This window comes from Moschus berezovskii, unplaced genomic scaffold (assembly GCF_049115385.1).
Source record: "Moschus berezovskii isolate FMDL1 unplaced genomic scaffold, NW_MosBer_1.0 29, whole genome shotgun sequence".
In the NCBI taxonomy this organism is placed as follows: Eukaryota; Metazoa; Chordata; class Mammalia; order Artiodactyla; family Moschidae; genus Moschus; species Moschus berezovskii.
The window spans coordinates 250,634-276,352 of NW_028290453.1; the positions used below are offsets into that span (position 1 = coordinate 250,634).

At 45.0% G+C, this 25,719-nt stretch overlaps 1 protein-coding gene across 1 annotated transcript in view; it reads left to right on the forward strand.

Annotated features, from left to right (window-relative positions):
* Window positions 1–25,719, forward strand: part of LOC148772973 (protocadherin Fat 3-like) — a 180,178-nt gene that overhangs the window by 143,334 nt on the left and 11,125 nt on the right. Inside the window, exons 22-23 of the mRNA XM_088834566.1 lie at window positions 8,882–9,350; window positions 25,464–25,617. Of these exons, the coding sequence (XP_088690692.1) occupies window positions 8,882–9,350; window positions 25,464–25,617 (623 nt within the window). The remainder of the gene's footprint in view (window positions 1–8,881; window positions 9,351–25,463; window positions 25,618–25,719) is intronic.

The window sequence follows — 25,719 nt, forward strand, 5'->3', positions numbered from 1 at the left end:
GGATTCTCCAGGCAAGAACACTGGAGTGGGTTGCCACTTCTAGGGGATCGTCCTGACCCAGGGATTGAACCCGAGTCTCTTGCGTCTCCTGCATTGGCAGGCAGGTACTTCACCACTAGTGCCACCTGTGATCCATATGGAGACACAAGAGACCCAAGTTCAATCCCAGGGTCGGGAAGATCCCCTGCAGGAGGGCCTGGCAACCCACTCCAGTCTTCTTGCCTGGGAAATCCCTGGACAGAGGAGCCTGGCGGGCTACAGTCCATGGGGTCACAAAGAGTCGGACATGAGAGGTTGAGAGAGGTTGGATTACTTACAAGGTTGTGCAGCTACAGTGTGCCAAGCCTGGCCCCTCCTCCAGTCTCGCTGACACCACGCTTTCCATCCCCACGCTGTCCCCAGCTTTCAGTGTTGTTAGTACAACTCATTGCATCCAAAATCACGTGGGCTTCTGTAGACAAGACTCAGCCTTCCGGATGGGAGGGGAAGAGGGCCTAGGAGGGAGCCATGTTTAATGGAACACTGTTTTCCTCTGGACGTGCACTCAGAAGTGGGTGGCATCTGTCCAACAGTACCCGCTCATCCATGGGGAGATGGCAGGTGGTTTTCTCCTTCCTGCTGCTCTATCACTCGGCTCAACGGGGACGGTGGTGGGCCGTGTTAGCGCCTGTGCTTTGGCTCTTGGTTAGATCACACCCTCGTTGATTAGATGGCTCAGGCTTTAATCCTGGAGGGGGTAAAGCATGTAGAAGAGGAGATGCGATGGCCCCTCCCGAAGAGAGAGAGACACTCAGGATACACAGTTTTAGAAACCAGTGAATTCAAATCAGATCTTCATGATGGAAGACGATAAATTCAAAAAGCTAAGTCCTGTATTCTTAACCTCCTGGCTACTGAAGCAAGCTGCCTAGCATCCTTAGCTCACTTTTTTTTATTTAATTTTATTTTGTAAATTTATTTATTCATTTTAATGGGAGGATAGTTACTTTACAATATTGCGATGGTTTCTGCCATACATCGACATAAGTAGACATGTGTCCCCTCCATCCTAAACAGCCCTGAGAGGCAGGGTTGTATGATTACTGGGAAGGCACTCTGCTCATGTACAGGTCGCAGCTGCCAGGGGCCCTACCTGGGTGTCACTGACCTTCCCTCTGTCTCCTTCCAGCTGTAACAGGACAGCTGCTGAACATCCTTAGGAAGCAAATACTTTCTATTAGCAATTCTTTTAAATAGCGTTAAATTTGAGAGAGCAAAAATATGGGATATGAATGGCTTGATCCTAAAATGGAACATGTCATTTGACACTTCACTGCAAACGTCTAAAATGTGCAGAACCCTAGGGATGGGTTTTATGCGGCTCTAGCTCCTAAGGTATATTGTATTTCATGAAACAAGCGTGTTTCTGAGAGTTGTGTAAATTGAATCTCTATAAATGGAATTCTAATAAACCAGGGACGGTTTCTATTTGAAGGAACCCTTCCATCAATCCCTTTGTGATGTGAATAATCACCTCTGCCCCAATCTGTCTGTTGGGTAAGTTTGCTTTTCATATATTGGCTTTGCCCAAAGCAGGACACAGCTGTACTAAACTACTGCGGATACTCCCATGCAGTCGCCACGAATATCCACTTAGGGGATTTGAATCTGTTTGCTCAACATTTTCAGCCTCATGCAAGATTTAATTTCATCGGCTCTAGGTTCAGTGTGTGCCTTGTACTTTGGTTCAATGCCTACGCTGCAGTGCTTTGTTTAAATCGCACCTCTTGGTTGTTTGTATTTTCCCAGATAAAGCACATGCTCTAAAAAGTACTTATGATGATCTGCAAGGTAGAGGGTACTCCTCAAAGACATTGAAGAATTGCATGGAGACCTCAGGAAATGAACATTCTCATGGACAAGGAGGTGCCCATCCTTCTGTTTACGATTGATACTTTGTCTCTTCCAAAAGAGATTCCAGGCTCACTCTAAAAACTCAAAAGTGTTAAAATCAAAGCACCATTAAGATGAAAACAGGGATAGGTGAATTAGGGGAAGGGGATCCGGAGAGACAGACTTCAAGTTATAAATAAGCTGTGAGGATGTAATGTACGGCATAGGGAATGTGGTCAATAATACTGTAATAACTTTGTACCACGACAGATAGTAGCTAGACTCAACACTGATGATAATTCTGTAATGTATAGAAATATTGATTCACTATGTGGCACACCTGAAACTAATATATTTAGTTAATTATACTTGAACTTTTAAAAAGATAAAAAACAAAAGGCTAAGACTTAACTAGTAAAATAGGGATGGACAGAACATTGAAAAATCTAGACCAGGGATACGTTGAACACAGACCATAGCTCTGAATTTCCTGGCAGCCAAAGTCATGATGACAATGGTGGGATAGGTTCCATGGCTCTCCTCAAACCTATAAAAGAAACATGCTGGATCACTAGGAGAGATTCCCGAGACACAAGTAATATTTTTCCCTATGTTAGTCTTTCAGGTCCAATATTATAGCAAAAGTACAAGAAGTACTTGCTCGTTAGTGTGTGTGCTAAGTCGCTTCCATCATGTCTGACTCTGCGACCCTGTGGACTGTAGCCAGGCTCCTCTATCCATGGGATTGTCCAGGCAAGAATACTGGAGTGGGTTGCCATTTCCTTCTCCAAAGGATCTTCCTAACCCAGGAATCCAACCTGAGTCTCTTAAGTCTCCTGCGTTGGCAGGCGGGTTCTTTACCACCAGCACCACCTGGGGAGCCCAGTTTAACTGCTTTTCACTCAGTCATGTCTGACTTTTTGCAATCCTGTGAACTGTAGCCCACCAGGCTCCTCTGTCCATGGAATTCTCCAGGCAAGAATACTGGAGTAGGTTGCCATTTCCTTCTCCAGGGGATCTTCCCTACCCAGGGATCGAACATGAATCTTCTGCACTGCAGGAAGATTCTTTACCATCTGAGCCACCAGGGAAGCCCAGACAAGTGCTTTATAATGTAGTGTTAGCTCTGCTGTACAACGTGAATAGCGTATGTATATCTGTATCCTCACTCTTGAACCTCCCTCCCATCCCCCATTCCTCTAGGTCATTACAGAGCACCAGGCAAAATCCCTGTGCTTTACAGCAGCTTCTGTGTATTTTTATTCTCACTCTCGTGTACACATGTGAGTGCCTACTTTTTCACCTCTAAGAAAACTGAGGTTCAGAGAGCATCAATGACTTACCTAAACTAGACAATAGTGGACCTGGACTCTGGCAGTGGCAGGCAGGTCAGGAGTATGACTGTTTATCAAAAGAAGAGATTCAGAGGACTGAGATTTATTCATTGTGTATTTATTAAAACTATATTTTTTGAGCATCTACTGTATGTTGTTGTTGCTCAGTCACTAAGTGATGTCCAGCTCTTTGCAACTCCATGGACTGAAGCACGCCAGGCTTCCCTGTCCTTCACCATCTCCTGGAGTTTGCTCAAATTCATGTCCATTGAGTCAGTGATGCTATAGAACCATCCCATCCTCTGTCGCCCTCTTCTTCTTTTGTTTTCAGTCTTTCCCAGCATCGGGGTCTTTTCCAGTGAGTCAGATGTTTGCAAAGTATTGGAGCTTCAGCTTCAGCATCAGTCCTTCCAATGAATATTCAGGGTTGATATCCTTTAGGATTGACTGCTGTAATCTCCTTGCTGTCCAAGGGACTCTCAAGAGTCTTCTCAGGCAAAACAATTCGAAAGCATCAATTCTTTGGCACGCAACCTTCTTTACGGAGAAGGCAATGGCACCCCACTCCTGTACTCTTGCCTGGAAAATCCCATGGATGGAGGAGCCTGGTAGGCTGTAGTCCATGGAGTCACTACGAGTCAGACATGACTGAGCAACTTCACTTTCACTTTTCACTTTCATGCACTGGGGAAGGAAATGGCAACCCACTCCAGTGTTCTTGCCTAGAGAATCCCAGGGATGGCGGAGCCTGGTGGGCTGCCATCTATGGGGTCACAGAGTTGGACACGACTAAAGCGACTTAGCAGCAGCAGCAGCAACCTTCTTTATGGTCCAACTCTCACATCCATTCATGACCACTGGAAAAACCATAGCTTTGACTATATGGATGTTTGTCAGCAAAGTGATGTCTCTGCCTTTTAATACTCTGTCTAGGTTTTATAGCTTTTCTTCCAGGGAGCAAGTGTCTTCTAAGCTCATGGCTGATGTCACTGTCCACAGTGATTTTGGAGCCTTGGAGCTCAAGAAAATAAAATCTGTCAGTGTTTCCACTTTTTCCACTTCTATTTGCCATGAAGTGATGGGACCAGATGCCATGATCTTATTTTTTGAATGTTGAATTTTAAGCCAACTTTTTCACTCTCCTCTTTCACTTTCATCAAGAGGCTCTTTAGTTCCTCTTTGCTTTCTGCCACTAAAGTAGTATCACCTGCATATCTGCGGTTGTTGATATTTCTCCCAGCAATTTTGATTCCAGCTTGTGCTTCATCCAGGCTGGCATTTCACATGATGTACTCTGTCTATAACAGGGTGACAATTTTGAACCAGTCTGTTGTTCCACATAAGGTTCTAACAGTTGCTTCTTGACCTGCATACAAGCTTCTCAGGAGACAGGTAAGGTGGTCTGGTATTCCCATCTCTTTAAGAATTTCCCACAGTTTGTTGTGATCCACATAGTCAAAGGCTTTTGCATAGTCAATGAAGCAGATGTTTTTCTGGAACTCCCTTGCTTTCTTTGTCATCCAATGAATGTTGACAATTTGATCCTTGGCTCCTCTCCCTTTTCTAAACCCAGCTTGTACATCTGGAAATTCTCAGTTCCTGTAGCTTGAAGGATTTTGAGCATAACCAACTAGCATGCGAAATGAGTGCAATTGTTCAGTACTTTGAACATTCTTTGGAACCGCCCTTCTTTGGGATTGGAATGAAAACTGACATTTTCCAGTCCTCTGGGCACTGCTGAGTTTCCCAAATTTGCTGGCATATTGAGTACAGCACTTGAACAGCATCATCTTTTAGGATTTGAAATAGCCTAGCTGGAATTCCGTCACCTCCACTGGCTTTGTTCATAGTGATGCTTTCGAAGGCACACTTGACTTCGCATTCCAGGATGTCTGGCTCTAGGTGAGTGATCACACCATCATGGTTATCCATGTCATTAAGACCTTTTTGTGCAGTTCTGTGTATTCTTGCCACCTCTTTTTAATCTCTTCTGCCTCTACTAGGTCCTTACCTTTATTGTGTCCATCCTACTGTATGCCAGATAGCTATTAATGGCCGTCTTAAAAATAGGTTTTCTAAACATTCCCTTTCAAAGAGTATTTGTAAGCTTCTTACAAGTATATGATGATGTGCACTTCCAGAGCTGCACACCAACAGTCTGAAGCAGTCAGACTTTGCACTGTAATTCATACTTTCTTATTCAAAATCCTGCTTTCTTACAAGGTGACTTATAGCTCTGATAATTTGTCTCCCTAACCCCAAGCCACTGAAGATCCAGGTTAAAGCACATTGCTGATTTCAGACAACCCTGAATACCTGCACCTTTTGTGACATTATGCTTTAATTGAACACATTGCGTACCTATCTCCACTTTTCCACCCCAAAAACACACACCATTTCAGATCCTTGCTGTAGACTTTTCTTACAGTTTCACGTACACCTCAGTTTCTATTAAACTAGCTTGCCCTCTGTTTTGAAGAAGCTTTGTCCTCTTAAAAGAGAGATTCTCTAAAACTGGATAAACCCCATTCTGAAGACAGAAAAACTAAATATGATCAGAGTATAATTTTCCAAGGAGAGAGGACTCAGATATGAAAGCTTTCTCTCCTCCTCCTGGCATAATATACTTGTAAAATAGACAGATATTGACTTTTTACAAGGTAGCTTTTGGTATCAGCATTCTAGTTTGTCATCTAGACAAGGCTTATAACTCCAAACTCTTAGAATTTAGAAGGAATGAGTCACTTTTGTTTTCAAAAGCTGGGGGTCATGCAGGTGTCTGGCTTTCTATTCACTCAGCTGTGTAGTTGCTGTTATTTTTTTCAACAGGAAAAACAATACAGAAAGCTTAACCATACACTGTATTACCATGGGATAATTTTATCTTCCTTCGTGATAGAACATCTGTGTATGTGACTACATCAGAGCCGCATCAGTTCTCCTGGATGAATTTATAACTTGATTATTATCCCAAGAGATGTAGGTTAGGGTTAGGGAGGGGAATGGCCCAAGTAATATGTTAATTAAATACATCCTTTTACAAAGCCTTAGATGAATTGCACCCTCACCCCAAGATTTTCCTTGATAGACTGGGGACCCCTGTAGACTCTACAGCCACTGAACACTACAACAGATGGACTGTGCCAGAGGCAGGTAGTCCCCAAAGTCACATTTGATTGTTTTATTACTGACATTGAAATAAAAATATGGATATTATCCAGGAATTGTCACTGAGCAAGTATTCTGGCATGATTTACAATATTCATTCAGTACATTTTGTTGAACAACAACAACAAAAAATGACAAAAACAACAGCATAGATTACACATGAATGATCTCTGAAAATAAAAATTTGTCTCCAGTCTTTTTGCCTGCATATATTTGTATTACCAAGCACAGGATGTATGTACCGTGTACAAGGTGGCTGACAATTCTGTAGTGGACTCATTCTCCTTGTAAAATAAGCCACGGCAGTTCTCTTTGCTTTCTCTATAAGGGGCCTTAAACCCAGAGCTTCCCTGGTGGCTCAGACAGTAAAGAATCTGCCTACAGTGTAGGAGACTTAGGTTTAATCCCTGGGTTGGGAAGATCCCCAGTGAGGGGAATGACAGCCCACTGCAGTATTCTGGCCTGGAGAATACCATGGATAGAGGAGCCTGGCAGGCTGTAGTGCACGGGGTCGCAAAGAGTCAGACACAACTGAAACACTAAGACTCTCCATTTTCAAACCCAGACGCAAGCCAGTCCTCTCTAGGGAAGCTGTATGGTACACGCAAAGCTGGACTTTGATTTCTCATTCCTGAATCCCCACGGCTCTACCTGGTTCACAGAGCCCCCTGCATTTCATCCACACATGTTTATGTGGCATAAACCTTATACGTAGGGAGAGAGGGTGCCAGTGAACTCATGGAGTCTCAGTGGCAGAAGTGGGAGTCCCTAGGAATTAGTTATCTGCAAAATATGCTGAGGCATAGAAAAGTATCTCATTTGTGAGGGTGAGCGGGTGGTGTTCCCATCCCTAACAGGTCTGTCAGGAGCCAAATGCATCTTGGAAAGATGGATTCAGTTTATTTCTTTGACACTGGTACCTCCCTGGCACCAGTGCCCTGAGAGCCCCCGTGCCTTCCCCTCCATCCATTTCCGTCTCTCTCTCTACAAGCTCCTGCTTTCTACCCAGGTCCTGGCACCGGACTGCACCTGTCAGCAGATCCTAGGTGAAGGCTGGCTGCCCTAGCCTGACTCAGAGGCTGGCCTTCACAGGGTTTTCTGCTGGTTCACAAAGGACAGAACCATAGCTTCTGTTTCATGCTTTCTGGCCGTGAATCCCTTCATGGCCCAGCACTGACTTGCTGACAAGACAGTGCTCTAGCCTTCATTCCCTGGACCCTCCCACCATCTCGCATCTCTGAGAAATGCACATGAGGGTGGTGACAGAGGAAAGGCCAGCCTGTCTCCTCCACAGCAGCTGATCCTGGCTCTCCCTGGAGGACCAGGACCTGCCCAGCAGCATTCATCCCGCTAGCATCCTCCGGTAGCACATGTCCCTGAGTTTGCTGTCCTTTTGGAGTTAGCCTGCTAGGGGCAGGGGAGACCTGGGTGCCTTCCCTCACCAGGGCAACAAAACAGCAGGCAGCTCTCTGTAGCTGACCCCAGACCGGGGGCTGGGAGTATCTGAAAGGTGTGCACAGTTAGCCAGATCCTTCTGGAGTTCCCAAGGTCATGAAATACTCATCCGTTCTTTTTTTCTTAAATTTTTTATTTTGTATTGGGATATAGCTGATTAACAGTGTTGTTATAGTTTCAGGTGAACAGGGAAGAGACTCAGCCATACAGTCTCCCCCGAACCCCCTTCCCATCCAGGCTGCCACATAACATTGAGCGGAGTTCCCTGTGCTGTGCACAGGTCCTTGTTGGTATCCATTTTAAATGTAGCAGTGAATATACATATGCTCCTAACAACAGGCCAAGCCCTGAGGACTTCATAAGATAATCGTAACCTAAATGATGAACAGCAACCCTGAAAAACTGTTGTGAGCAGATGGCTAGTATTTAATAAGAGAGTTTTTAAACCTTACACATGCATGAAGCTGGGAAGTAAGAAATCCACGTGGCCTCCTTCTCCCCCTACAGAACAGTTGCGCAGACTTTCTTGGGGCATATACATGTGTTTCTAGGCTTATTTGATTCATGGCGTGCCCGCCGCTCAAACAGAAGCCCCGGGAGGACAGAGGCAACAATTCTCCTCAGTGGTCCTCACAGGCCCTGCCACACTGCTTGGCACACAGTAGATGTTCAATGAATATTTGTAAATGAATATTAATGAGTTCACAGATCACTCTGTACTGGTCATAGTTTGGAAGGGCGCACAGAATAAATGACCCCCCTAAACAGAAAACTGCAGTGAATTTTTAAAGGATGAAGATGAACACAATAGGAACACTCTGAAATATTAGTGTGGATTTCTGAACCTGCGCTCCTATTGCTAATTACAAGGCAATTTGTGAAATCTCAGGTATGCATCTGCATGGCATATAATGAGAAAGCGTGATTATTAAAAGTCAAACCATAGCAGATTTGTGAGTGGATTAAAAGCCTAGGCTGGTTGGGAACGGGGTGCCCAGGAGTGCATGGCCAGATGCACATTGAAAAATGCCCCAATGTTGGTTCCCACGCAGATCGTGGACGGCAGGCTGTGGTTTCAGCTGGACTGTGGTAGCGGCCCCGGCATCCTGGGCATCTCGGGCCGTGCAGTTAACGACGGGAGCTGGCACTCGGTCTTCCTGGAGCTCAACCGCAACTTCACCAGCCTGGCCCTGGATGACAGCTACGTGGAGCGCCGCCGGGCGCCCCTCTATTTCCAGACGCTGGGCACCGAGAGTGCCATCTACTTCGGTGCCCTGGTGCAGGCGGACAGCATCCGCAGCCTGACTGATGCACGGGTCACGCAGGTGCTGAGCGGCTTCCAGGGCTGCCTGGACTCGGTGGTGCTGAATAACAACGAGCTGCCGCTGCAGAACAAGCGCAGCAGCTTCGCCGAGGTGGTGGGCCTGACCGAGCTGAAGCTGGGCTGCGTGCTCTACCCCGACGCCTGCGAGCACGGGCCCTGCCAGCACGGAGGCAGTTGCGCCGGCCTGGCCTCCGGAGGTGAGCGCTCTGGGTCCCTGCCGGGGGAGCGGGGATGGGGCGGGGCGGGAGGGATAGGGGGTGACGGGGGGTGGGAGGCAGACCTGCCGGACCGCTCTCTCAAGCATCACCAACCCGAGTGCTCTCCCAGAGAGGTGGATTCCATGCTGGCTCAGCCTCGTTTAACCCCCTGATGGCAGTTGGCAATTACAGGAGCCAGTCGCTTTGCAGAATCCCAAGGCTGCAGAGGGCCAGCTGCAGTGCCCTGGAAGGTGCTGTCCAGTGCCCTCTCCCCGCCCTCTCCACACCTTCCCAGGTCTCAGCAGCCCGGAGGAACAGGATGCCCTTTGAAGTATGTGCCCCCTTTGGACCACTTGCATGTCTCTGCAGAAAGACTGGTAACAATCAGAGGTGTAATGACCATGCACTACCCTTTCACAGGCAGACATGGGGCTTTACTAGAGGCTGAAGGGATGGCATCACCGACTCTGTGGACATGAGTTTGAGTGAGCTCCAGGAGTTGGTGATGGACAGGGAGGCCTGGCGTGCTATGATTCATGGGGTCGCAGAGAGTTGGACACGACTGAGCGACTGAACTGAACTGAACTGAAAGGGTACCTGAGGGTGAATATGCCACCCTAGAAATGGAAGTGTAGACGAGATATTTTGGAGGAAGCTTTTAAAATGTGTTTATTACAAATAAGTCTAGTGCAACTCCAAAAGAACAAGAAGGCAATTTCCATGAACTATCAAGACGGTCAATGAAAGCAATGATGCTTTACCCCAGTAAAATTTTCCCCAGAGATCATGAAGAGGACAGAATGGATCAGGCAAAAAAAGGGGAAGGGAGGCAGGGATGGTGTGGATTTATAGCGGGTTTCTGTTGTACGAGGGGAAAGCTAAGACTCTTTCAGTCTAGGAGTCTGAAGATGAAAGAATCCCTGACTTTACTCAGATGCAGGATCTGAGTTAACGTAAACTAGGTCAGGCTCTCCTGGCTGAAGGCTTTGCCATCTGATTCCACTTCAGGCCCTCTGCAGAATCTCTCAGTGGGAGTGTGATTAGAAAATGTAAACCTTCCTCACAAATCGCATAGAGATTCCGCTGTGTACATTACCATCTACTGTTGGTGAAGCCCAACTCCAAATTTAGACTCCATTTTATTATTAGAATGTTGCGAACTGCCCATGAAATGATGCGCTGCTGAAACACGGACTCCAAAGTTATTCAGGCTTGCATATGTTACTGCCGCAATGAGGGCCATGTGCCCTGGGGGGAGATTTCTGCCGTCTCGATTTAAGAAATCCATTTGCTTTTTTGACTGTCTCAGCAGTATATGTAAATAAAGGGTTGTTATGGTGCCATAATTTGCGAATGATGGGCAGTAACTATACTTCAGTGGTTCTATAAACCAGCCTATTATGACAAGTCATGGCCAGTTTTTCACCAGCCAAAACAATTCTGCTAGTGTGAGCTATCCACGATATATAAAAGGAGCATATAATTAAATTGGGTTGAAATAGAACACCACTCCATGTCAAATACTGGGTCCACAGCCACAAATTGTAACATACTTTTAACGGTGGCAGGATGTTGTTTTACTGGCCAAGCTATGGGCTTCCACAACGGGTTAGCATGAAAATAATAATAATCATTGTGTTAAGGGAAAAGACTAAGGGAGCTTGTTTTTTCTTCAGTGTATATTTTAATTTTGTTGTTGTTCAGTTGCTAAGTCATGTCTGACTCTTTGCCAGCCCATGGACTGCAGCATGCCAGGCCTCCCTGTCCTTCACTATCTCCCAGAGTTTGCTCAAACTCATGTCAATTGAGTCAGTGATGCCATCCAACCATCTCATCCTCTGTCACCCGCTTCTCCTCCCACCTTCAATCTTTCCCAGCATCAGGGTCTTTGCAAATGAGTCAGCTCTTCACATCAGGTGCCCATGTATTGGAGTTTCAGCCTCAGCATCAGTTCTTCCAATGAACACCCAGGACTGATCTCCTTTAGTATGGACTGGTTGGATCTCCTTTCAGTCCAAGGGACTCTCAAGAGTCTTCTCCAACACCACAGTTCAAAAGCAACAATTCTTCAGGGCTCATCCTTCTCTAATTACCATAAAAATCCCTGAGCTAAGTCTTCGGTGCAGGTATGTTCATTAAATATCTATGACCCCCATCAGAAACAGCAGTTTTCCTTTGTAAAACCTCATTTGGCTTAACCAAAGTTCAGGACTGAGGACCGACCTGCCACATATTGATATTTTTTCACATGGTCTAAAGAATGTGCTTTCCCTTCCCCAAGTACCCAACTTTGCCTGTGGGTTGCATCCGCTGTCAGACACCTCATTGTCCCTTGCTCCCCAGCTTCCCCCTACACTTGGACTTGGATTGGGATTCTGTGTCAGGTATTCTTTCTTCCAAGGGAATAAAGTCTTTCTTTTATCAGCTCAAGTCTTTCCTTTCTACTGGGAGCTCATGTTTTCCTAAAACAAAGTATCTTTCCCCATCTCCCTTCTCCCAAACCTACTACCTCTGATGAGAGAGGTAGTTGAGAGAACCCGGTGGTCCTTATCTCAGGACCCGCCCCACTGGGCCTGGTCCAGAAAGGGCAGTACTGTGCTCAGCAGTGCTGAGCCCGGGCCAGCAGACTCCTGGCAACTCACCAGGAAATCCAAGAGGACTTGCTTCCATGGAGACCGCAGAGCCCTCTTCTGAGGAGGTACCTATTTGCTGCCTGGCTATTGGGATTGGGGTCTTGGCTTCTAGAAAAGAGGAGAGAGAATCCATTTTCTTGCCCCACTCTCTGTTCACATGAGAGGACTTTTTGCTGGGTCTCAATATCCCATCTGCAAATTCCCTTAATGAGGGGCCCCCAACCTCCAGGATCAAATGCCTGATCATCTGAGCTGAAGCTGATGTAATAGTAATAGAAATAAAGTGCACAATCAATGTAATGTGCTTGAATCATCCCCAAACCACCCCTCGTCCATGTAAAACTTGTCTTCCACCAAACCCATCCCTGCGTGCCAAAAAAGTTTGGGGACTGCTGCCCTAAATTGTGGAGAAGGCGATGGCACCCCACTCCAGTACTCTTGCCTGGAAAATCCCATGGATGGAGGAGCCTGATGGACTGCAGTCCTTGGGGTCACTAAGAGTCAGACACGACTGAGCGACTTCACTTTCCCTTTTCACTTTCATGCATTGGAAAAGGAAATGGCAACCCACTCCAGTGTTCTTGCCTGGAGATTCCCAGGGATGGCGGAGCCTGGTGGGCTGCCGTCTGTGGGGTCGCACAGAGTTGGGCACGACTGAAGTGACTTAGCAGCAGCAGCCCTAAATTGAGGAGAAAGAAATGGTGACCCACTCAACTATTCTTGCCTAGAGAATCCCATGGACAGAGAAGCCTGGTGGGCTGCTGTCCATAGGGTCATACAGAGTTGAACACAACTGAAGCGACTTAGCATGCATGCACGCATGCCCTGAATTGGTGCTATATAGTAGGGAGGTGTGGGGAGGAGCAAGAAAAGGCAGAACCAATAGTTTGGCCTTTAACTCATATCTGTGAACTATTTAGCTAATTATAAGGTTATTTAAAATAAGGGGAAATCATCTCAGTTGTGAGTGACAATTTAAAAAGAACAAGAAAGAAAAAGAAGAAAAAGAACAAGGAGACTGTCATTAATGAAAGAATATTCATGCCTGGGAGAATTCCCTCTGGCTACCAGGGTATCTAATCACAGGGAAAGAGTCTTCCTTCCCCAGATCAAAGGCTAGAATGCAAGGAGCAGTCAAAGAAGGAATTTGAGCTGGAGAAAGTAGAGCAAGGTGCTTTAATGACTCCTTGCACAGTAGAATGCTGATAACACAGTTATCTGAGCATCTCGCTGTTGTTGCAACCCTGAGTTATGTGTCACTCTAAACTTCTACAAAGCATATGTTTCTACAGTCATTCTCTTGGACCTTAGAGGATGCTGGAGGATATTAGTCATTGGCTGTCCTGGTAATCCTCTACTCTCAAGTCGTGACAATCTTAGCACCAAGCTTTTGTTCACAGCATTCAGAGTTTTAAAAGTGGGCAACCCAGAGCATGAAGCAGATTTCTTTTTGAGAAGCAGGATTCTGCTCGAGCCACTTCCAAACACACTCAAACCCTTAACAAGGCTGCTGAGTCTGCCAGCTCGGAACGGCGTGGTCAGCAGATTTGACCAGTGTTATACCTCCGGCTGTCCCACGAGCCAGCCACGAGAACCCAGGGGAGTCAGAGCCCAGAACACTGACTTGTAATAAGACAGTAATTATGACTCTGGAAATCAACCACAGAGGGAAGGCTCTCTCGTGGTGAAGCCTTAAAATTATATGTATTTCATAAACATGAGCTGGAAATAGCAAACACCATGGAAAAGAACTAGCCTAGTCCCACTGTGACCCCTGTGCTTCCAGACCCAGTGGGTCGGCAGCAGCCCAGGGAGCACCCATGGTCTGAATATGCAGGTCTCAGTCCTTGGAGTCTCATCCTGCTCGGCTGAAGCCCGCGACCAGAAAGCACAGTTTCAGCTAAACTACAATTTGGCAGAGCAGTGTGGCAACCGAGACTGCCAGGCCAGAAACACTCATTCAGGTGGCTCTCATGAGACTGAAAACTTAACTCTTTTTTTAAACAATATTTATCTATTTTTAACTGATTGATGATTGCTTTCCAATATTGGTTTGATTTCTGTCATACATCAGCATGAATTAACCACAGGTGTACATGTGTCCCCTCATTCTCAGATCTCTCTCCCACCTCCCACCTTTGTCCACCCCCCTAGGCTATTACAGCTTAATCTTAAAATGAGAAGTTGATAACTTTCAGTGATAGAGTCCCATTTGTTAGCGTGTCAGTTTGTTACTGTGTCCTTGACGCTGTGGTAAGCACCTTGTAAGTGCTTCTGCGCTGAGATACAGTTCTCACCCGAATACTCTTGTTGTTCAGTCGCTAAGTGTGTCTGACTCTTTGTGACCCCATAGACTGCAGCATGTCAGGCTTCCCTGTCCTTCACTATCTCCCAGAGTTTGCTCAAACTCATGCCCATTGAGTAAGTGATGCCATCCAACCATCTCATCCTCTGCCGTCCCCTTCTCCTCCTGCCCTCAATCTTTCCCATCATTAGGGTCTTTCCCAGTGAGTCAGCTCTTTGTATCAAGTGGCCAAAGTATTCTAGCTTCAGCATCAGTCCTTCCAATGAATATCCAGGGTTGATTTCCTTTAGGATGGACTGGTTTGATCTCCTTACTGTCCAGGGGACTCTCAAAAGTCTTCTCCAGCACCACAGTTTGAAATGATCAATTCTTTGGCACTCAGCCTTCTTTATGGTCCAGCTCTCACACCTGTACATGGATCAGTGCTATTCTTTGCTCCCCTCAACTCTCATTTTTCTGATAAAGAAGTAACCAGCCTGCTGTCACACACCTAGTAAGGTCGGGAAGTCAGGACTTGATGCAGGTTTGTGGAACTCCTGCCCCCTGCCCCCAGCCTATGCTCTTAACCTTTGTTACTCAAAATGGGTTCCAAGCAACAGTAGAGGCAGCATCGCTGGAAATGTCAAAAATGCAGCATCTGAGAACAAGTCAGAATCTGTGTTTCTAACAAGATCCCACGGTGATATGCTGCTTTATCTCTCTGTCTCCGAACTGCCCTGAAACACTCCCCAAAAATAAGTTCTATTCTGTTTTTGTGTGCTGCATATAGTATTTCTCAAACTCCAAGGTGCCTCTGCACCACCTGAGAACCTGATTAAAATGAGCCCTTGTTCTAGAAGACTCTCTTGCTTGTTAAGGAGAAAGGAAAATCTGTTGACTTGCCCCAGTCATTCTCTGTCCACATCAGAGGAACCTTCTGCTAGGTCATTGAGTTGTATTTTGCAAATTCCTGAACTTACCACCAAAAAAAGAAAAATTATGAGTTAAAAGTTTGGAGAAAGAAAAAGACCCAAACCTACAAATCAGAATCTCAGAATCTGCAAGAGTAGAATTCAGGCATCTCTGTTTATAATAAGCCTCCAAAGTCTATGCAGTTCTGAACTTGAGAACGACTGACATTTGAGAATCCCAATAAATTCTGTATTTGCCAGAATGTGAATCAGTGAATTCCAGGAAACAAAGGACATTCAGAAATTGAATGTCAGGTACACAGCCTGCATTTTGTGATAATTGCTTTAGTGTAAAGATTGAACTTTGTTCCTCAGAAGTTTGCGGTCACCCTGAGCTCCCTTTCAAAGGTAGAAGTAATAGTGTGTACCTTCCCCCTGTAAGCAACGTGCATGAGGCAGCAAGTTCCCAGATGTTGTAAATAGCTGGGCACAGAAGGATCTTCAGTTACAGGGTGACCTGTGCTACTTTGGGTGATGTTTTGGGCCCCTAACTTGTAAGTGTCTAGATTAATTCAGTCTGTCAAGCTCTAATCAATTGCCTGACTTGTGCGAGGCTCTGTGTTAAGTTCTAGGGTCCTGTTGATGTCTCTGTGATCAGCGGATCCACTTATGTGGCCTCCCTCCCTTCATGGCTGGCTTAAAGGAATTGGACAGGTTTCCTGTATGTGGTCAGTCCACTGACCCATTTAGCACTGGGGGACAAAAAAGCCAGGCTCCCAGATAATATACTGTGGATAAATTTGACTAAGACTTGAAGCTTATGAGGGGAAAAGTTTTGTTTTTTTTTTTCTGGGTGTCTTTCTTCTAAATACTGAATTAACTTTCTGGGGATTACTTTAGAAAAACCTCATGGTAATAGTATTAATAATATTTTATTGATCCTAATAGAAAAACCCAAAACCCTAAAGCAGTCAAATTTTGTGCAGACACAAAAGAACATGCTAGAAAGTGAAATATTCAGTTCAGTTCAGTCGCTCAGTCGTGTCCGACTCTCCGCGACCCCATGAATTACAGCACGCCAGGCCTCCCTGTCCATCACCAACTCCCGGAGTACACTCAAACTCAGGTCCACAGAGTCGGTGATGCCATCCAGCCATCTCATTCTCCGTCGTCCCCTTCTCCTCCCACCCCCAACCTTTCCCAGCATCAGAGTCTTTTCCAGTGAGTCAACTCGTTGCATGAGGTGGCCAAAGTATTGCAGTTTCAGCTTTAGCATCAGTCCCTCCAGTGAACATCCAGGATTGATCTCCTTTAGAATGGACTGGTTGGATCTCCTTGCAGTATAAGGGACTCTCAAGAGTCTTCTCCAACACCACAGTTCAAAAGCATCGATTCTTCGGCGATCAGCTTTCTTCACAGTCCAACTCTCACATCCATACATGACCACGGGAAAAACCATTGCCTTGACTAGACGGACCTTGGTTGGCAAAGTAATGTCTCTGCTTTTTAATATACTATCAAGGTTGGTCATAACTTTCCTTCCAAGGAGCAAGCGTCTTTTAATTTCATGGCTGCAATCAGCATCTGCAGTAATTTTGGAGCCCAAAAAAATAAAGTCTGACACTGTTTCCACTGTTTTTCCATCTATTTCCCATGAAGTGATGGGACCAGATGCCATGATCTTTGTTTTCTGAATGTTGAGCTTCAAGCCAACTTTTTCACTCTCCTCTTTCACTTTCATCAAGAGGCTTTTGAGTTCCTCTTCACTTTCTGCCATAAGGGTAGTGTCATCTGCATATCTGAGGTTATTGATATTTCTCCCAGCAATCTTGATTCCAGCTTGTGCTTCTTCCAGCCCAGCGTTCCTCATGATGTACTCTGCATATAAGTTAAATAAGCAAGGTGACAATATACAGCCTTGACGTACACCTTTTCCTATTTGGAACCAGTCTGTTGTTCCATGTCCAGTTCTAACTGTTGCTTCCTGACCTGCATACAGGTTTCTCAAGAGGCAGGTCAGGTGGTCTGGGATTCCCATCTCTTTCAGAATGTTCCACAGTTTATTGTGATCCACACAGTCAAAGGCTTTGGCATAGTCAATGAAGCAGAAATAGATGTTTTTCTGGAACTCCCTTGCTTTCTCCATGATCCAGCGGATGTGGGCAATTTGATCTCTGGTGCCTCTGCCTTTTCTAAAACCTGCTTGAACATCTGGGAGTTCACGGTTTACATACTGCTGAAGCCTGGCTTGGAGAATTTTGAGCATGACTTTACTAGCGTGTGAGATGAGTGCAATTGTGCGGTAGTTTGAGCATTCTTTGGCATTGCCTTTCTTTGGGATTGGAATGAAGACTGACCTCTTCCAGTCCTGTGGCCAGCGCTGAGTTTTCCAAATCTGCTGGCATATTGAGTGCAGCACTTTCACAGCATCATCTTTCAGGACTTGAAATAGCTCAACTGGAATTCCATCACCTCCACTAGCTTTGTTAGTAGTGATGCTTTCTAAGGCCCACTTGACTTCACATTCCAAGATGTCTGGCTCTATGTCAGTGATCACGTTATCGTGACTATCTTGGTCGTGAAGATCTTTTTTGTACAGTTCTTCTGTGTATTCCTGCCACCTCTTCTTAATATCTTCTGCTTCTGTGAAATATTACAGTGTGCTTAATGTTGTTAACACAGTAAGTGTTCTGGACCCTTGAGGAGAGTGTTAGAGGCTCAGCCCAATGTACAGTGTGGGAACTGTGAGCCAGCTTTCCTTGGGAAAGTTAGAGAACTCCCTTTCAAAGGTTTTCATCTCATGAGGTCTGAAGGTATTGTGTGGGCCCTGCTTGGTGGAAGAAGAACGTCTGAGTGACTTCAAGTTGAGGGGGTGAAGCAGTGACAGAGTCCGTAAGCCACATGTAGACTTTTGGGTGGCATCCCACTTAATAATGTGGTCAGCAGTTTTCTCAAGCTCACTGAGACTCACATGGACAGAAGTTTCAATATTTCCCAATAAATAGCCTACGTGCATGTTAAGTCACTTCAGTCATGTCTGACTCTGTGACCCCATGGACTGTAGCCCACCAGGCTCCTCTGTCCATGGGATTCTCCAGGCAAGAATACTGGAGTGGGTGCCATTCCCTTCTCCAGATACTGCCTACAAGTCAGAGTTAAAAAAAAAAAAAACTCATGGCTTTCCATTGTTTGATTATGAGCAAGAGAAACGAAGCTGATTTCTGAATCCATTCTAATTACAGTAATTACAACAAAAAAGCACCTAATGTTTGTGGGCTGCATTGTGGTTGATGAATCCAGAAACCTCATTATCCTCTATGAGTGGGACTGAGTGAGGCTTAATTATCAGATAAAAACGGAGGTTCCTAGAGGTCAGGCAGCTCAGCTGATGGGAAACAGCCAGAACTTAGATGCATACCCACCACATCACAGCTCTCTCCCCGAATCATAAAGTTCCTGGAGGGTCTAAATGCAGTCTATAACTGAGCAAGCACAGTGGTCAATCATGACTTCAGGTCCCAAGTGCTAGGTGCACATTTGCCATTATTCCCCTCTTTGTGCAGAAGGCAGATGTTTCCTTATCAAGGAAGCAAAACCAAATCAGGATAATGTTCACCTCCACCAACCGAGTGGGGCAGAAGGTGGAAGTCATCACTTGGATGAATCAGGTCGGAAAACAACTACTAAGTCAAACAAGTAAGATGGAAATGATCTTGATTATTTGCCTACACAGTCCATATTCACTCTATAATTGCTCAAACCATTTCTATGTATTGCATGAAATAGGTTTTGCCATGCTCTTCTTTGAGCAAGGAAAGGAGAGGGCATTTTAAGTTTTTCTGGGTGCAGATTTCAAAATCATCTGCATCAGCTGTAACTAGTATTGCAAGCAAGAGCATAGCTTTGAGGCAAGGCTTTAAAATACACTTCTTATTTCATAAGGATTTGCGAGGTGATAACTGTTTGTTTGTTTGTTTGTTTTTTTACATGTGTATCTCAGTGCTAGCAGGACAATTACCTAATTTTTTTTTAACTTTTTATTTTGTATTGACGTGAAGCCAATTAACAAACAATGCAATAGTTTCAGGTGAACAGCAGAGGGACTCAGGCATACATATACGTGTGTCCATTCTCCCCCAGACTCCCCTACTGTTCAGGCTGCTACATAACATTGAGCAGAGTTCCATGTGCTATACAGTAGTATGTCTTTGTTGGTTCTTGTTGTTATTTAGTTGCTCATTCGTGTCCAACCCTTTGCGACCCCATGGACCGTCACCTGCCAGGCTCCTCTGTCCATGGGATTTCCCAGGCAAGAATACCGAGTGGGTTGCTATTTCCTTCTCCAGGAGATCCTCCTGATCCAGGGATCGGACCCACATCTCTTACGTCTCCTGCGTTGGGAGGTGGGTTCTTTACCACTAGCACCACCTGGGAAGCCCCTTGTTGTTTATCTGTTTTAAATACAGCAGAGTACATGCCCCTCCTAAACTCCCTACCTATCCCTTCCTCCCATCCTTCCCGCTTACAGCCAGAAGCTCATTCTTTTATATGTGGAATCTAAAAAAGAAATGATACAAATGAATTTACTTACAAAACAGAAGCAGACTCAATTATCTTTTTTAAATCTGGAAAGTGGTATAAAGTGGCATCTCCCACTTGTTGACTATGTAACTTTGGGCAAATGATCCTATGTAAGATTCACTTCCCATTTTTAAAAATAATAGTACTTTCAGCATAGGGTTCTTATCAAGTATTAAGTGAGATAATGCATGGGAAGCTCTTAGCATTTTTCCTAGCATGTAAGAAGCTGTCGTTCTTGCTAACAGTTTCCTTATTTGATATTTTCCAACCCAAGAAAAAGAATCCACTCTTTTGAATAAAACTTTGAGATAATCCTCTGAATGTTTTCTTTTATGTATATAAAAGTGTTAAAGTATTATTTATGATCAAATAATTCCTAGCCACCTTTTGAATTATCTTCCCTCTGTTTGTATTTTATATCAATATACGGTAATGCTTTGGAAAAGCAGAAGCTTTAACATGCTGTTGTCTTTGTTATGATTATCTGGCCCCCTGAAGGGTGCCTGGTGCTGTCCATCTCCCTGCATCTGGTTGGCTCCCTGGAGAGCTGTGGGGAGCCTCGTAAGTGGCGAGTTCTAGCTTACTGACAAGTCCCAATGCCAATACAGTCTTACAGAAATATCTGAGAATCTGAAAGTCTGGATTCAAGTTCAAATTCATCACTTACTAGCTGTACATACTTGAACAAGCTACTCATCTCTCCAACACTCCCAGGGAGTTAAGGTGTTAATGGAGCCTCTTATTTCCTTTCATGGAATTATTGCGATCCTTCATAGAATGACAAAGTGATTTTAAGCCACTAAAACATTACATCACTTAATATCATTATGGCAGACTCACTGATATTATAAAAATTAATATTAATAATAATAGGGCTCAGGCCACGGTAATGAGATCATAAATAATACTTTGTTAGAATGATCTAATTATATTAACAAGCCACTTTCACAAAGTCTTAATAGCAAATATAACTTTTCTTTCATTAAAAAAAAAAACCGACTACTTTTTAAAATCCAATTGCTTTTCCCTTTCAGCATGTTAATGTAAAAATCTCTCCAAATTTAAAGTTCTGAAATCTTCCCTGGTGGCTCAGATGGTAAAGAATCTGCCTGCAAGGCAGGAGACACAGGTTCCAACCTGGGTCAATCAGATCCCCTGGAGAAGGGACTGACTACCCACTCCAGTATTCTTGCTGGGAAAATCTCATGGACAGAGGAGCCTGGTGGGCTATAGTCCACAGGATCAGAAAGAGTCCGGCGTGACTGAGTGATGAACACACAAAAGCAAGATGCCTTCCGAAGGGCTCTGCCTCTCTTGTCCCATGGGTTTGAGATCAGGAGAGCAGATCCTGGAGAGTTTGCTTCTCTCTTTAATAAACAGAGAAATCCAGTTAGAGAGTGCGATGAAGTGTGATTGTTACACCTGCTGCTGCTAAGTCGCTTCAGCCATGTCCAACTCTGTGCAGCCCCATGGATGACAGTCCACCAGGCTCCTCTGTCCCTGGGATTCTCCAGACAAGAACCCTGGAGTGGGTTGCCATTTCCTTCTCCATGCAATTCAGGAGAAAACTGAACAACTCAGGACTCTGGAGCCAGACTGCTGGGGTTCAAGTCCGCTCTAGTTTCATGACTACATAATCTACTTCTCTGTACCCCATCTACAAAATTGGAATAATAACTATAGTCCCTTTACCGTAGGCTTGTTTTGAGACCTAAATGAGTTACTACAAGTAAAGTGCTTAGAACTGTCCTTAGTTGCTGTTCAGTCGCTCAGTCACGTCTGACTCTTTGCGACCCCACGGACTGCATGCAGCATGCCAGGCTCCCCTGTCCATCACTATCTCTTAGGGTTTGCTCAGACTCATGTCCATTGAGTCGGTGATGCCATCCAACCGTCTCATCCTCTGCCCTCCTCTTCTCCTCCTGCCTTCAATCCTTCCCAGCATCAGGATCTTTCCCAATGAGTTGGCTTTTCGCATCAGGTGGCCAAAGTATTGGAGCTTCAGCTTCAGCACCAGTCCTTCCAATGGACATTCAGGGTTGACTTCCTTTCGGATTACCTGGTTTGATCTCCTTACTGTCCAAGGGTTCTCAAGAGTCTTCTCCAGCACCACGGTTAGAAAGCGACTGTCCTTGGTCCATAAGAGCTGTCACCAAGTGTTTGCCCCCATCATCATCCTCACCTTCAAAAGAGACATCTCGTTTTCTCAGCTATAGAACAGGGCTTCTCCTTGTGCAGGATTTGTAGTGATCTCTGTGCTCGTAGCTGGTTTTTTTCTGTCCTTGTATCCCTGTCCCCAGCTGTGCTGGTAAACCAGGTCTCTAAACACAAAAGCCCTGATCTGAGTGTTTGCTGACTTCTGCGGTGTAACTCTTCCCAGCCTGGCTGGCATCAGGCTCCCTGTGATTTAATAACTGTCTGCCAACTTCCTGAACACTTAAAGTCAATCCTCCCAACCTTAGATGAGCCAGCTTCAGCACACCACTGCTAGTGGCTTAGACATGCAGTGGCAGTGAGGAGGTTAACCAGTCAGGCTGGCGGCCGCATCAGGTAGCGCTAGATGAAGAAAAGCAGGAGGAAATGTGTGGGAGTACAACGGTGCCCTGGAGGGCGGGCCTCACTGTAAATTCTGATTGCCCAAGGTCAGAGACGCCAAATCAAAGAAATCAAACCCGTGTCCCTCCTTGGAATCCAGTTTCCATGATAGTGAGTCGAATGCCCCTGATTTTCAGACTCCCTCCGTGCCTCTCCCTGGCCCCCACTTACTTCGCTATACTTTGAGAAACAGCCAGAAGCTTGTTAAATAGGCGCTGGAGAGGAGGACTCTCACCTGCGCTGACCCCCTTGCCTTAGATTCCCCTCCTGATCGCCCTCCCCATCCTCATCACCGCTGCACTCTGCGGATTCCTGGTTCTCCCGCCCCTTCCTTTAGTCTAAAAAGGAACTGAGTTCCTTCTCACAAGTCACTGTGTACAGAGAGCATACACTATTTCAATCTACAGATTATTAATTATCTTACACCTGCAGAGATCAATCTACAGTATTCTAATATCAATCACTGACCACTGGGGGAAGCAGAGATTAACCCAAGAGCCCTTCTAATAACAGTGAGGATGGCTATTTGTGGACTATAGTAAACATGATGTGCTCATTGCATGCCGAGACCCACACACTTCTACTACTGCTCAATCCCCCAAGTGTTAGAAACCAGGTCTTCACCTGCCCTCTAAACAGGGGATAAAGGTCATTACTGTGGAAATTGACCCAAGGATACTGACACAGTATCACAGTTGACAAGCCCCACTGATGCTCTTAGAGCTTCCTATCAGATTTCTAGTTTTCTTCCACCCCATTCTTCAGTATGAACTGATAAGCCAGAATTATCAGAGAAGGAATGAAATCCTCTCATTTGGAAGATAGGGACTGTCTTAAGGTTCCCCAGAAAAACAGAAACTATAGGATAGATGAACGGATAGATCGATGATTGATGGATAGACTATAGATAGGTATGGAGGGAGAGAAACAAGCAAAGAGAGACTGATTGATTTTTAAGAAATTTGCTCATAGGATTGTGGGACTGGCAAGTCTGAAATTTATAGGGCAGGACAGCAGGCTAGAAATTCATAAAGAGTTGATTTTTCAGACTTTGATTTGAAATCCTCAAAGCTGGAAATTCAGCCAAGATTTCTGTGTTGCAGTCTTGAGGCAGAATTCCTTCTTAAGTCTTTCTTTTGAATAGGTAAAATCCACCCACATTATTTTTCTAATAATCATGTATGGATGTGAAAGTTGGGCTATAAAGAAAGCTGAGCACTGAAGAATTGATGCCTTTGAACTGTGGTGCTGGAGAAGACTCTTGAGAGTCCCTTGGACTGCAAGGAGATCCAACCAGTCCATTATAAAGGAGATCAGTCCTGGGTGTTCATTGGAAGGACTGATGTTGAAGCTGAAACTCTAGTACTTTGGCCACCTGATGTGAAGAGCTGACTCATTTGAAAAGACCCTGATGCTGGGAAAGATTGAGGGCAGGAGGAAAAGGGGATGACAGAGGATGAGATGGTTGGATGGCATCACTGACTCAATGGACATGAGTTTGAGTAAATGCCGGGAATTGGTGATGGACAGGGAGGCCTGGCACGTTGCAGTGCATGGGGTTGCAAAGAGTCGGACACGACTGAGCAACTGAACTGAACTGAACTGAACCCACATTATATAAGATAATCTGCTTTGTGCATGCATGCTAAGTTGCTTCGGTCATGTCTGACTCTTTGCGACCCTATAGACTGCAGCCCACCAGGCTCCTCTGTCCATGGGATTGTCCAGGCAAGAATACTGGAGTAGGTTGCTATGCCCTCCTCCAGGGGATCTTCCCCACCCAGGGATCAAACCCATGTCTCATTATGTTTCCTGCATTGGCAGGTGTTTCTTTACCACTAGCGCCACCTGGGAAGCCCAGTCTGTTCTACTTAAAGCCAACTCATTGTAAGTATTAGTCACATCCACAGATACCTTCAAAGCAACATCTAGACTAGAGTTTGACCAGTAACTGGGCACTAGAGCTTAGTCAACTGGACATAGGAAGTCTGCCTTCACAGAGACCAAACCACAGAAACAGATAAAAGTGTCTTGGAAGAAACTATACAGGGAGAGTGCTTCATTAACATGTTATTAATATCTTTAGAGAAATAGGAGAAGATATTATAACCTCAAAACAGGAGCCGGATGTTATGTGTTTTAAGAAAATAAAAGCTCAGCAAACAAAGTAAGAGCCTCTGGAAAAATTCAACATATTTGAAAATGTCAATTAAAGTTTCAAAAGATGATAAACTCAGAAAGTAAGGCAAAACCCCACAGAGGTGTAATAGAAGAGAGAAAAATAAAATTAAAGAAAATCCAAATGATCTGACATCCAAACCATAAAACTTCCATAAAGACAGAACAGAGAAAATAAAGGAAAGGAAATCAATGAAATAAAGTAAATTTCCCAAAGTTGTTACCATTGACAGCTTGTGAGAGCCCACTGACTACCCAGGACTGGTTGAGGTAAACCCACATGAAAGTGTACGTCATTGTGAAAGCTCAGAAAACTGGGAGCAAGAGAAGATCTTCCAAACTGTTAAGAGAGGAAAAGAGACCAGGTCACACACAGGAACCAAAATGACTTTGGATTTCTCAAAAGTAACACAGAAGGAATTGCTTAGAATTCCATACATGACTTAATTATTTTTTAAAAAAGCATAATGATGGAGTAAAAATATGTTCAGCTGTGTGAGGTCTCACTTGACCTCATTCACACCCCCTCTCAGGAAGCTGCCTTGGAAGAGTTCGAATGACATTAGCACAGCACCCATGATAAACTCCTACAGAGAGGCAGCCTGTCTGTACAGTAGCCGTGTGGTGGGGAAAGCATCTTCCTTCGCATCCTGATCTCTGTACTTGGGATCTGGTCCCTGGGTGTCTTTTTACCATTCTTATTTCATGTATGTGGTTAATTAGATGAATTTTTTGTGGACTAGCAGGAGTTACAAACCATTACATGGCATTTCTGCAGCAAGATGTGTTCCAAGTTCAAAATAACCAATTTGCCAACGATCTTTGGAATGTGGACCCTGTTCAGAGGAATCCGGAGTCCAGGTTGCGGCAGAGTCTGTGCACGCTGAGCAGCAGCGGCATCCGTGGCTCACGAGCTGCTCTGTTTCTCCAGGTTATCAGTGTACTTGTCTCTCCCAGTTCACTGGGAGGAACTGTGAATCTGAGATCACAGCCTGCTTCCCAAACCCCTGCCGGAATGGAGGCTCCTGCGACCCCATAGGAAACACTTTCATCTGCAATTGCAAAGCTGGGCTCACTGGAGTCACGTAAGTGTGATTGTACAGTTAGTCTTTTCCTACACTGACTCTTCTTGCTAAATAAACAAAACTAACTGGGGCAAAATATCCACTACTGATAGGATGGGCAAG